The following is a 13797-nucleotide window of genomic DNA, read 5'->3' as shown; positions in this document are numbered from 1 at the left end:
TGACTGCCAACAGATAACATGTGGCATTTATGTGATTAGATGATGGACTTTATAGTGGGGGGCAGAGCATGTATTCAACACCACAGTGGTGCTTTGCTTGAGGTAAGTGGATTCAGGTGGAATTGGGCCTGACTTCAAATGTCTGCATCAAGTTACTGTTTTTCTCAATCTGATATATGCATATTAAGCCAAGGGGAGTGTGGTGACAGGAGCTGTGAATACCTGCATCTGAAGAAGAATCCGGTGTATCTTGAAAGCTCTCTTTTAGCGTGCTTAACTATCAGGTTGTCCAGTAAATGTGCAGGTTTAAGATACTTGGTTGATTATCAAATGCATTCACTTCCTTAAATTATGCTGGCTTGAAATTCTGCAAAGAAAGGGGTTCTGCAACCGCCTTGGCTCCTTGGTTGATTACTGAACTGCTCTTATACTTATGAAGTTACCTCCTGAGATATGACCTCATTATTCATCTGTATAGTTTAAAAACTTTGCTTTCTGCCCTGTCCTCAGTGACCTATTTTGTGAAACTCCCATTGAGGGTTTTGTGAGCTGCTATCGGAGCATCCCCCAAACTAGCACCCTCCAGCTGTGTGAGGAGGTGGGGCTGCAATGCCCATAATCCTCAGCTAGCAGGGTCATCGGCTCAACCATGGGGCAGTATAGAAATGTAATAAATAAACTACGGTTATCAATGTTCCAAATGTGTTTCTCAAATGCATGAAACGTGGGGAAATTTGGGGTGGGACAGATAAAATCTGTTCAGACTTCAGGGAGGTGTGGAAGAGTTACTGTACCATTTCGCATCTCTTGGTCAGTCATAGGTTCAAATATTGCCTTGCAATCTGCATGCGCGTCTGGCTTTGCTATGAGGATGTCATTCTGTTTGGTTCGCAGGATTTGGGCGCTGTCATATTTTGCAGATTTTCTCCAGCTATCAGTTTCTAAACCTTTGAACAGATATATGAAACATGAAGTCAGAATGTGGGCGGTAGATTCTTATAATCCATGAATGCCTTTGAAAACTGGGCAAATTATGAGCAGAGATTAATTCTAGGTGGAAATGAGATTACTTCTTTCCATTTTGTTTTCATTTATTCTCAGGTGCACAGTTTAAGCATAGTAACTTTGGGTTAATAAACCATGTTTATTAGACTCATGTGACCCATATTTTATTTAGACTTGCATTGTGCTGGTGTATTTCCTTCTCTTCTCTTGTACACCATAGTATAAAATTTCCCAGGCTTGTTAAGCCACACTTCCCATTACATTCAAACCAGCAGCTATGGTTTAAGGTGTGCTTACGTAACAGTCTTTTAGCATTTAAGAAAGCTATAAAGACTGATCTCTTCCGGCAGGGTTATCCAGTGGAATTTTAAGATGTTTTTAGTATGTTTTTAGGAAGTTTTAACAATGTATACTATGCTTTGATTAATATTTTATGTATTTTATACTTGTTGTTCCCCGCCTCGATCAGGATGGAGAGGCAAGTTAGAAATTTATTATTATACAGGATATGAAACTAGGAACCAGGCCTGGATTGCTTACAGAGATTAAACCAGTTTCCCTGTTTGATAAAAGCACAATAGACGTGCCAAAGCTGAGTGAGTAAGTGAGGATGGAGCAAGCAGGCACAACATTTGTTCTCATCTAATAAATCATAGTTTGGGGTTGGGGTGCTGAGATAATTACATCTAAACTGGGCTAATGTGGCATCTTTGGAAATTTTTCAGCCCCCCTCTTGTAAAGCTTTATTCATTTTTGTCTGTCTTTTTAGTTACAGAACACTATATTCAGTGATAGTATTGTATCTAGAGTCTGTATATAAATCTGACCTATGTGATTTTATAGACTGGAAGTTTGGTGACTGCGTCATCTTGTAAATCGCACTATAACATCGTCGTGTTTGCTACATGATGGAAAGAATGGTACAATCCACAGTGTTAAAAAGAACTGCTTTTCCACAAAATTTGCAGAGAACTCTGCTGATTTGATGATAAAATGCCCTATGAAGCCACACTTTTTAACAGAAAAATTGAACACCATTAAAAACTTAACACAGCTCTGATTTGTCAAAACTGGCAAGCAATCAAGGCATAAGTTGTCGCAGAGGATGATTCATGTTTACCTTCGTCCTCTTTGTTCCAGCCATGCAAGCAGTGCAGAGAGGGTGAGAGAAAGGAAAAAAAGATGTTAGAATGCTACTTGCAGATAAGTGATCATTTGCTGGCCAGCTTAATCCCCCCCACCCCACACCAGAATAAGGAAGAATCCACTTCTCCATTCTTCCTCCCTGTCACCACTTGGTTTAGAAATATGCAGCCCAAAGAAATTGTATCAGTAATGGAAAGGGCTTGCTTCCATGCTAGCTTTCATTTCTTCAAAGCACATTTCTAAGCCTCCTGGCTCTGAGGGTAAAACAAAGCCCATTTCAACCAAAGGCAGAAATAGAACTTCCTCTTTCTACGGTATTCCCAGACTATTTCCAGTGATGTGTACTAATATCACCACCAGCTCTCCTAGTTTGCAGTTCTACTACCTGAAATCCTTTAATCAGAAATGCCAGACATGGAACTTAACTCATGACAAGCGTGAGACCATTTTTCTAAGCGCAACAAGTAGCAACAGAAATGGATTGAGTATCCATGGGCAATGGAGAGCATCTCCCTAATCATTTGCCGATGGGCAGGAAATTGGTTATTTTGTTTATTTGGTTATGTTATTCATATTGCCCTCAATTCTTCCAAGGGTATCAGCCCACCTTAGCGAGGGGAGACATACGAAAGGTGTACAAATATGCCTGGTGTAGAACATAAGAAGAGCCATGCTGGATCAGATCAAACTCCAGCATTTTGTTCACACAGTAGCCAACCAACTGCCCACAGGAAACCCAAAGGCAGGACATGAGTGCAATAGCATCCTCCCATCCACGTTCCTCGTAATAGGTATAGATAGGCATTTAGGTACCAGATCTTCTCAGGGCTATGTCAAATGTTCAAATGCACCAGTGTAAAATGCCTGTGTCAAGAGGCCTGGATCCTATTCTCAATATCTGGGAGCAGCAGTGGTTGGATGCCATTTTGTACAGTGCCACCAAAATGACAGGGTGAAGGATAAGTCACTGCATCCGACACAGACTCTAATTCAATAAACCAGCAGAGCCAGTAGTTACCTGACCTACCTTCAGAAAAGAAGAGCACACCATTTTCGAAATGCACTGGAAACATGCAAACTCTATCAGCGTTCATCTTTGCTCTCTAGGAAAGTGGGGAGAAGGAATATGATAGGAGGAATAGATATCAGATCTCTCCAAAGTGGCCGAAGATGTAGCGTACTTCACTACTGGATGCTCAGATTTAGTATTTATTTATTATATTTCTATATCGCCATATAGCTGAAGCTCTCTGGGTGGTTCACAGATGCTCAACAACGCCTGTGACATAGCTAGTGAGAAGACTATACAGCAGCCTTCCCCAACCTAGAGCCCTTTATCTGTTTTGGACCACAACTCCCAGAATTCCTGTCCATTAGCTGTGCTGGTTGGAGCTGATGGGAACTGAAGTCCAAAACATCTGGAGGGCACCGGTTTGGGAGAGGCTGCTGTACAGAATCAGGACAACTAGAATTAGTACTAAGGCTGTCAACTACTAAAAGAGAATTCCCCTGATCAACTTTTGTGTGTGTTTCAAATGATATGTATTGTAATAAGTAAATTAAATTTAAATACATGCAATGCCCACAAAGATTCTATTTTGGGGTTCCTGGAGAAAGGAAAACTTTTTTAAAATGGAATCTTACAGCTTAGGATAAAAGGATGACAGGTGTGGTGTTTGTTTGCTTTTTGCACTATCCCAATTTGGGATTCGTTTGAGATGTGGAATGCAGATTTCTTTCTGCCCACACCTCTTGTGACAGTTGTTTTCCTTGCTTCTTCATCCTAGGATGGTTCCTGCATCCCGTCCAGCAATGATAGGATACCTGTCCTCCCCCCACTCACCAGTATTATTGGACTACAACTGTCAACATCTCTGACCATTAATCATGCTGGTTGTGGCTGCTGGCAGTTGGAGTCCAACAATGTTGGGAGAGACATGGCTTCCCTATCCTATAGCAATAAGGCAGTAGATACAATTGCCGAAAGGTGTAACACCTACATCATTTGACTGTGAATTTCAGGAGATGAAATGCTGTGATTGTGGATTATATGGCCAATATTGATGCAGGTCATCATACCCACTTCCCTGCTTTGCAGGGTTGCCAACTATTTTACTAGCCTTGCTCCTGTGCTTTTAGCAGTAGCTGACATGTAGAATTTTAGCTAATGAGGCTTTTCCTAGCATGAAGATAAAATGATGGGGGAAATTTTATCCACTTAGTTTTGAATATCAGGCAGCAATTAAAAGAAAGCGCTGATAGGAAAAAGAAATGTTGGCAACCAAAGATAAGTGGTGCTTCTAATTCACACGTACTTCCTTTTTGTGGTGCATGGATATTTAAATAACATTTATGGCTAATGTATGGAAGGCCCTGGCATGGCTGGAGCATTAGGCCAGTTCTGCTCCCTTCCTTTTATTTCACTCAGCTGAGCATCAATATCTTTAGAATATACCCAAGCTCCAAGATTCTAGACTCCCAACTATTTAATAAGAAGAGAGACTAAATCAGATCAATGGAAAGAGAGCAGGAGTTCTCAGGACTGTTAGACACCTTTGACAGCATTTATAAGGCCAGAAGTAAAGTTGTTTATTTCCAGCCCTGTGGTCAATGCCATCTTGAAGGGAAATTGCAGAAAAGCCTTTGCATAGATTGTCAATCATTTCTGATTACAAAACTGTCAGAGATACAAGAAATCTATTTGAGCTAGGCGTTTCCCAGACAGGTCTCTTGTGCAATAAATGCGAAGTTATTGCACATTTGTTGGTGAGTATACACACATCTTTCTTCAAGGTAGAACTTCTGGTGAGAAATATTTTTTTCCCAGACAACACATGTGGACATTGAAGGGAGATGACTAGGAAGTGGTGGCTGTATATTTCTCAAGAAAGAATTAACTTCCCACTTCTCTGTCACAGACTGCTTAGAGGTTTCCTTCTTTATTATGACTTCACTGGACCATTTGTCAGAATTTACTGGTATACACAACCAAGGAACATGATATGTGTACGTATACGCAGAGCCAGTGTGGTATAGTGGCTAAAGTGTTGGACTGGGACTTGGGAGATCCAGGTTCCACTCCCCACTTGGACATGGAACCCCGCTGGGTGACTTTGGGCCAGTCACAGACTCTCAGCCCAATCCACCTCACAGGGTAGTTGTTGTGATCATCCCAAGACCGCGGAAAAATTGGAACTAAACTGTAGGGAGATATCCTGGGCCAAGGGAGGGATTGTCCCTCCCTGTTCCCAGGATGCCCTGTGCATCATGTGGATGCACAGGGATGATCCTGGGGCAATCACTGGGATATTGCCCCACCTAGACATGGCCTATGTCGAGCAGCCTCTGATTCACAATTGATTTGGCACTTGCTAGATCCCTTGATAGTAACATAGATGAGAGCCCTACTGAGTTGATTTTGCTTGTCACGGCCTTTGACCAGGGAGATTCAAAATAGTCTGACAGGATCTTAATTTGTTGGAAGTGCCAATTTGTAGCAAAGCCAGATGTGGATAACATGGATCCAAGCCAGACAGTTATATGAAAAGCATTTTTTTTCAAAATAACTTTCTGTGCAGTGGCTGCCTGTTCATGAGCTTATTATACCACTGTAAGTTTGCTAGTCTTTAAGCCACAAAATATTGTGGCTTAAGCCACAAAATATTGTGGCTTTTGAACAAAAAAGAATGACAAGTCTCATCTTCCTCCCACATCTATTCACCTTTCTCTAGCCTAGTGCAACTCCCTGATGGCAAGGAGGACCATGCACCCAACAGAATCAGGTCACATGGAGCATGCAAAAAACAGACCCTCCAGAAAGATGATTGCAGAACCAAGGAGCTCCAGACACACTCAAGCAACCCAACATACCAGGGCAAGCCATGCACTCATACATTACTTTGCCCCAAATTCAGACATTGCTGCTAATTCAAACCATTTTTGCAAGCAAACCCACTTAAGAATATAAGAGCCCTGCTGGATCAGACCAAGGGTCCATCTAGTCCAGCACTCTGTTCACACAGGGGCCAACGAGCTGTTGACCAGAGAACCACAAGCAGGACACAGTGCAACAGCACCCTCCCACCCATGTTCCCCAGTGCAATTGCTTCAAGAAAGTGGTGCTGTTAGGCAATTTTGGACTCTGGACAATGAAAATAATGAGCAGACTCTAAAAGGAAAGGCGGCAGTCTCCCCTCTAGTTTGGAGGCAGGCAAAACCTTCGGCGAATAATCTGGACCTCCATCTATGCCTAGGACTTTAAAATTGTTATGTATTTTAAATGTTTTAATATTGAAACGTATTTAATTATATTTTAAACTTTTGTATATTTCTATTTATAGGTTTTAACTGTATATGTTTTAATTTTACAAAGTTGCCATCATTGGGCAAAAGGCGGGATACTAATATTAATATTAATAAGAATAATAATAGGTGGTGCCTTCATGCTGCATTCCAAATTAGTTTGCTAAGGGAGTGAGTCCTAAGGTCTCCTAGTAACTGCAAGGCTAGTGAGTTCAGAGGGAAGAAAATGGCTTGTATTGAGGCAGATGATGGCAACTGGGGCAGTTCTGAAAATCCAGGGCCCATGCCTCGGTGGGCGCCTACACTGTACTCCTTTTGTCGCCCGTTGAAGACCTTTTTATTCTCTCAGTATTTTAACACTTAATTTTAACTTAAATTTAAATTCTACGTTCTAACTTTGTATTTTAATCTTATATCAATTTTGCTGCGTGGTTTTATCCTGGTTGTGCTTTTTATACTGTATTTTGTATTTGTGCTTTTAACCTGTTGGTTGTTTTATTATGGTTTTAATTTTTGCGAACCGCCCAGAGAGCTTCGGCTATTGGGTGGTATAAAAACGTAATAAATAAAATAAATAAATAAATAAATGGGACATCTCTAACACTGCCCATAATTCCTTGTCCAGTGTTCCAGTTGTGCCCCCACCCCCAATGCTTGACAATAGTGTTCCCTGGAACTGCAGAGCCAGCATTACTGCACAAGGAATCCTAGCAGTTCTTTGGGACTGCCTATATTTGGGAACCCTATATTTGTATCCGTGCCAAAGAAGCAATATACAATCCAAGATATATCCTAGAGCATCCTTTGTGAGGGATTCTGGAGTGCACTTCTTGGATTTGGGGAACAGATTCATAGTCTGGTTATCATGGTGAGCTGATTTAAATTAAGGTGCTTTAAAATAAGGATTCTTATTGAAAGTTCTTCATACATTTCCTAAACAGTGGTGCAAATCTGACCACTAAGCTATGGTAAGTTACAACTAAATAGAATATTATTTACACAGTTCTTGCATCTCTTTGTATATGCTTCTTTCTTCCTCTCCCCCCACCCCACTTAACCCATTGAGTCAATTTCTTTAAAATGTTACCATAGAGGGTTTTCTGGCCAGCACCTATAATAGTTTGTGAATTTCAGTATTTATTTATTTATATTTATTACAGCATTTATAACCCGCCAGCAATATAGGGAATATAGGAACAGGCCTACTGGACAATTTTGTCTTCTCTTTTTCTTTCCATTGTTGCTCCTTTTCACTTCCTTCCAACCACGCTCACAAAAACAAAATTAGCAAACATTAAATGCCCAGGTCTGATGGTAAGAAGCAAGGTCTGATAGTTACTGGGCTGACTAAAGCAATTTCTTTTCATCTGGTGAAAATGAAATGTCTGTGTTTGTTAGGCAGACTGTCAATATTCATTTTTGGAAATTGATCAAATTGGTTCTTCCTTTCAATTACTTTTTTTAAAAAAGCCTTCCTGTATTTGGTAGAAGCACTTTTAGTGCAGAGCTGAATTGTAGAATTAACATGCTTATATCCAGAATATTGAACATTAACCTAGTTATGATTCAAAACCCAGTACTCTTTAATATTATTCAGAAGAATTTAACATTTCACTTTTTAAAAAATAAATCTTATTTGAATTTTAAAATTCCGTTCTTATCTTTCCTCATTGCTTTTTATGCAGCGCCTCCAGCTGCGTTCAGCATTGCACCCACTTCTTGCGAAGCAGCTAGAACGAGTCTGAACACCTTTGCGCAGCTATGGAGAAGGCTCATGAGGAGCCCGGACAGTCGATCTACGCTACCGCTTTGAAGCACTTTGAAAAGGTTTTGAAAACTGTATATGGAGTGTGTCCTGGGCCCCAACAGTTGTCAAAACTATTATAAAGCGCTTTAAAGCAGTAGTGTAGATCCTGTCCAAGAGGGTGCGTGGGGGGGGGAGTAGTTTGCTGCTGTAGTAATGTCAAAGAGCTCCTTCCCCTCTTTTTTTGGCCACGGAGACGACCCCCACCCACCCCGCACGGCGGTCAAGAATCAGCCCCCGGGCTGCGCGCAAGAAGGCAGCCCAGCCAGGCCCTCCTGCCGGGCTCAGCATCACACACATCACACACGTGGCGGCGCCAGCCTACTACTTGCCCCTTGCTGCAGGCGAAGACCCGACAGGAACTGCTCCAGGCGAGCGAGGACGGGCGACTGGCAATGGGAAGTGTGTGAATGCGGCGTGAGCAGCTGGGCGAGGGGAAACCCGCTGCTGGCGGGGCGTTGCAGGGAGGGACCCACCCAGGCTGGTTGGCTGGCGATCGATCTCCGCCCCCAAGGCTGGGGTGTGGTTGGGGTGGCGAGGCGAGGCGATCTCCCCTGGAACGCCTTGCAGCCTCCTCCTCCTCCTCCTCCCTCGGAATATAACTGTGCGTGTGGGCCGGACCAAAGTCTCTTGAGCAAATTTAGCAGCCCTGGAATAGATCAGGGCTAATCCCTCTTCTGGATCAGTAACGGGCCAAATAACCGAAGACAGAGAGTAGGCATGAAGGGTGAATTCTCCCAAGGGAAGGATGCAAACAGTGGGGTCCTACAGGGATCTGTAGGGGGACCCGTGCTTTTCAACTTATTCATAAAGGATCTGGAATTAGGCGTGAGCAGTGAGTTGGCCGAGTTTGTGGGTGACACCAAATTAGTTAGGGTGGTTAAAAAAAAGGGAGGGGTTTGGAAAGAGCTCCAAAGGGATCTCTCCAAACTGGGGGACTGGACATCCAAATGGCAGATGCGGTTCAGTGTAAACAAGTGTCAAGAATAAACGATGCTCGCTGGGGCAAAAACATCCCAGCTTCAGCTTTACGCCACCGATGGGATCTGAGAACTAGCGGTGACTGGCCAAGAACGAGGTTTTGGAATTGTGATGGACAGCCGACCTAAAAAAGAGGCGGAAAAGGGAGGGAGAGCGAGCGAGAAGGAAGTGAAAGTGTGTGGGCTTGGGCGTGCTTGCCTGCTTACTTGCTTTCTATTTCCATATTTATTTTGAGGAGCCAGCCCAGCTCAGCACAACCCTTTTATGTAAACTCCTTTCATTAGCGTGCAGGGAGATGGAATATATACTTTATCATTATTACTGCTCTCTCCCCACTCTCTTTTGCTTTATACACCCTCTCCTTTTTCCACGGGAGGGTGCTGTTGCACCTCGTCCTGCGTGTGGGTTCATGGTCAACAGCTAGTTGGCCACTATGAAATCTATGATGTGACCATGCTTGGAATACTGTGTCCGGTTCCAGGTACCGAACCTAAAAAAGGATATTGTCCGGTTGGGAAAGTTGCAAAAATGGGCAACCAAAATGATCAAAGGGTTGGAGCAACTCCCCTGTGAGGAAAAGTTATGTCTGGGACTGTTTAGCTTAGGAAAAAGGTAAATAAGGGAAGACATAATAGAGGTGTATACAATTATACATGGTGTGGAGAAATTAAATAAATATCAATGTTTACTCATCAGATGGTCCCACAGACGTCAGATTTCTCTCCTCATCCATAAACTGGATGATCAGATTGCTTGGAACACACATCTACCCCCTGCTCATCTTTTTCATCATTAAATCACGAGTGGCTAATTTCTCAAAAGAGAGGTGATGGAGCTTGACTAGAAAAGTTCCTACAGCAGTTGGCAAACCTGGATCTGTGACTCTTTGATAGCTTTTGTGATTGTTCAGGCTTTAGTGCATCTCTTAATTCTCCATTCACAAGTCTCTCCATGTTCAGATTGTATATCTTTCTGAATTTATTTTCCTGTATGCAGATACAGGTACCTCAAGGGTGTCACACAATAGCTAGGATGTCAATACATATCAGAATTAGCAGTGGAGAAGTCCTAGTCTCCATCGTTGGGTTACTATAACATTTAATTCTAGCATCAGTCAACTTCCATTTTCTCTTAATCTGTTACAGAAAGCATATGTCTGCATTTGCCCTTAAGTACACACAAAGAGTTCTCTACTTTACCAGCATTTTTAAATGCCCATAATTCCTTATTTTAACATCCTTGGGGTTCTTACTTAGAGTCAGGCAAATTAAATGGAGTTAGAATTTTCTTAATCCATAAATGCCTATCCAGAACAGGAAAATGGTTACATACATGTGAACACATTTTAATGATATTAGTATGGAAGTCATTACTGGTAGTTGTTCTTTGAAATTAGTGAACAGAGTATGCTGTGAACAGAGTTGTATTTTCTAAATCCCCCCCAAATCCTTGCAATTCTATGAGAAAAATTAAGTTTGTTCATGTACTGCCCCCGCAAGGCCATAGATGTATTACGTATCACCTTTATTATTATTATTTATTTATTTATTTATTTATATAGCACCATCAATGTACATGGTGCTGTACAGAGTAAAACAATAAAATAGCAAAACCCTGCCGCATAGGCTTACATTCTAATAAAATCATAATAAAACAATAAGAAGAGGAAGAGAATGCACCAAACAGTAAAACTAACAGTATAAAAGTCAGATCAAAATCAAGTTTTAAAAGCTTTAGAAAAAAGAAACGTTTTTAGCTGAGCTTAAAAAGCTGCGATTGAACTTGTAGTTCTCAAATGTTCTGGAAGAGCATTCCAGGCGTAAGGGGCAGCGGAAGAAAATGGACGAAGCCGAGCAAGGGAAGTAGAGACCCTTGGGCAGGTGAGAAACATGGCATGAGAGGAGCGAAGAGCACGAGCGGGGCAATAGTGTGAGATGAGAGAGGAGAGATAGGAAGGAACTAGACCGTGAAAAGCTTTGTAGGTTAACAAGAGAAGTTTATATTGGATTCTGAGGTGAATTGGAAGCCAATGAAGAGATTTCAGCAGTGGAGTAACATGGTCAGAGCGGCGAGCCAAGAAGATGATCTTAGCAGCAGAGTGGTGAACAGAAACCAACAAACGGATGTGAGAAGAAGGAAGGCCAGTGAGAAGAAGGTTGCAGTAGTCCAACCGAGAAATAACCAATGCATGAATATGCAGAGCATGATAGCAAGTGGGAATTTGCACAAAATCACTAGCAGAAATATAGTCTTTCCTATCTCTGTATATTTATACTCTGTATATACCTTTTGAATTCAAATTGTGCATCATAAAACAATTAATTCTAATTCTTTTGCTATATAAGTGAATATTTGCCTGGAGCCCTGCTGGGGTCTAGGGCAGACTGTACATATAAATAAATGCTTTAAATAAGAGGTATCAGTTTGGTCCCAGAACTTATTTTGATAGTCTAACCTATTTAGCATCTCCAACTCACTTTACATGAAGAAATGAACTGGTAAGTACTAAGAAAGTTGGGTATTGGTTCTTTGGGCATCTCAAAGTATACGACTAAAGAAAAGACATCCACATTTCTTATTAAATTCACTGTTTATTTCCTGACTTTGTGTCAGTGATGGGAGTTGCAGATGCTAAACAGGTTAGGCTGTCAAATTAAGTTATATTGGCCCCGTTCAGACAACACGCTAAAACCATGCTGCCCAGAGAGCTCCGGCTATTGGGCGGTATAGAAATGTAATAAATAAATAAATAAATAAATAAAATAAAATAAGCAGCATGATTTAGCATGTTGTCTGAACGGGGCCAATGTATCATTGTTCTCAGGGTGATTGTGTTTTAATATGACCTGTGTCATTGGGGAGGAGCGGGAATATTACTGGAATCAAGGTTGTTTTCAAAGGTACAACATTCTGACAAGGAACTGAAAGAAAGAGAGGAAGTAGCTGGTTTTGTGTGCTTACACTGCCGTCTTTCTGTATCCAGGAGGTATCGCTATGTTCTGGACAGCAATGGAATGTGGTAAATGAATTTGTAGACAGGGATGGTTTTCTCATGTCTCATAAAAGACCCTTGTATCTACTCCCTTGTCTTACTGATAGCGATTTTTAAATTATGGTTTTTCAATGGCAATAAGCAATAAACCCTTTTGTATTTGTAAACTATGATGTAATCAACCTATAGCTGGAATGTCTGTCTGGAGCAGTGAACCTCGTCTCTAAGATTACTGTCCTTCGAAGAAATTCCTTTGAAAAAAATATAGCGTTGGGAGAATTTGCTGTCTGTGTTCAGATCACCATAATAGCAGTTCATGCCAGATATTCACCTCACTTACTGGAAATTTTAATTTCCCTTTAGTATTTGTATTTACAATTATAATTATATTGGCATTGGTTCCTAGGAGGACACTTTATCCACAGATTAGTAATGTGGCAGACTATTCAGCTGAGAGACTATTAAAAATCCATTTGAAAGCATCTTTAAAATGCCAGGGGGGCTGTTTTACCACTGTATTAAGTTTGCAAATTAGTTTAAAATGCCGCTTTCATATTCACATCTTAACAAGCATCACTTACCATATGATGAAGTGTCTGTAGCATATAAAGTAGTTACGTCCTCCGGTCTTATTCAGGACCTACTGACTGAGTCGCTTGACCATTTTTCTGTTAGGCTGCAGAAGCCTTGATTTTTTATTCAATTTCTGGTTTTCCCTCCTATTTCTTTTCCAGATGTAAACCCAATCCTAAATGTTAGTTGCTGGCCTGGTAGTAACTTATTATGATAGTACAATTAGTGCACACTGTGTGCGGAGGAAGAAGCTAGATGAGAGCTCATAGTAATGTTTGGAAGGAGGGTTACTGTTGTTTTGTTTAGTTGTTGTGGGCCACTTGGGTGATCTGCAGTGTGAAAAGGCAGGATGCAAACTGCTGAAATAAATAAATAGCTTTTGCCTACAAAGGCTGCATATTTCTGTTGCAAATGAGAAGATTGTTTTCAGCTATTATGAGATCTAAAATACTCTAAAATAATCTAAAATAGTTTCGCTGGAACATTTATAAGAAGGAACAAAAAGATCTCACTGGATTTAAGACTCAGCTGGATATGTCTGAAGGATATTTGTATTCTAATACATTTGGAGTAAGTAGTGACCACTGTTTCTTTCAAATTGTTTCAAACTGTTTCTCTGCTAAAATATGTCTTATCTATGTTGTGTTCCCACACTGTAACAATTCTATGTTAAGCAAATATATTTTAATCGGGGAACGTTAGGAATGATGTCATACCTGTTGATTAGAAATATGTAACATTTAAAACTAAGGTATATTCCTGTAATGTATGCTTATACTTCTGTCTTCCACCATTTACTTTTCTTCTACGTCATTTGTCTCTTGCATGCTTTATTTACCTGATCTCCTGGATACTGGGTGTTATAACACATCATATTCTCAATCTTTGTGTGACTTAATCTAGAATAATTAATCCATGGATTCTCAGCTCACAGTCACTAATGCAGATAAGAATACCCACTTCACCAATGATGCATAAGCTTGCTTATTTCCAC

General features: G+C 41.0%; 2 protein-coding genes across 4 annotated transcripts in view; one reads left to right on the top strand and one right to left on the bottom strand.

Annotated features, from left to right (window-relative positions):
* The window catches only part of BCO2 (beta-carotene oxygenase 2), a 67548-nt gene that overhangs the window by 23934 nt on the left and 29817 nt on the right, over nucleotides 1-13797 (top strand). The window lies entirely within an intron of this gene.
* The window catches only part of LOC134407536 (interleukin-18-like), a 30635-nt gene that overhangs the window by 2256 nt on the left and 14582 nt on the right, over nucleotides 1-13797 (bottom strand). Inside the window, exons 1-3 of one of the 3 annotated variants that reach the window (XM_063139389.1) lie at nucleotides 8586-8658; nucleotides 3170-3254; nucleotides 795-947 (exon numbers count right to left, since the gene is read on the bottom strand). In XM_063139389.1, the coding sequence (XP_062995459.1) occupies nucleotides 795-947; nucleotides 3170-3245 (229 nt within the window). In that variant the 5' untranslated portion in view covers nucleotides 3246-3254; nucleotides 8586-8658. Of the gene's footprint in view, nucleotides 1-794; nucleotides 948-3169; nucleotides 3255-8585; nucleotides 8659-13797 lie in introns of those variants that run through there. The other 2 variants (XM_063139390.1, XM_063139391.1) reach the window with 2 other exon arrangements.

The sequence above is a fragment of the Elgaria multicarinata genome, chromosome 12 (assembly GCF_023053635.1).
Source record: "Elgaria multicarinata webbii isolate HBS135686 ecotype San Diego chromosome 12, rElgMul1.1.pri, whole genome shotgun sequence".
Classification (NCBI taxonomy): Eukaryota; Metazoa; Chordata; class Lepidosauria; order Squamata; family Anguidae; genus Elgaria; species Elgaria multicarinata.
Note: the sequence above shows the minus strand (reverse complement) of the source record. Positions and strands in the feature narration are given on the sequence as shown.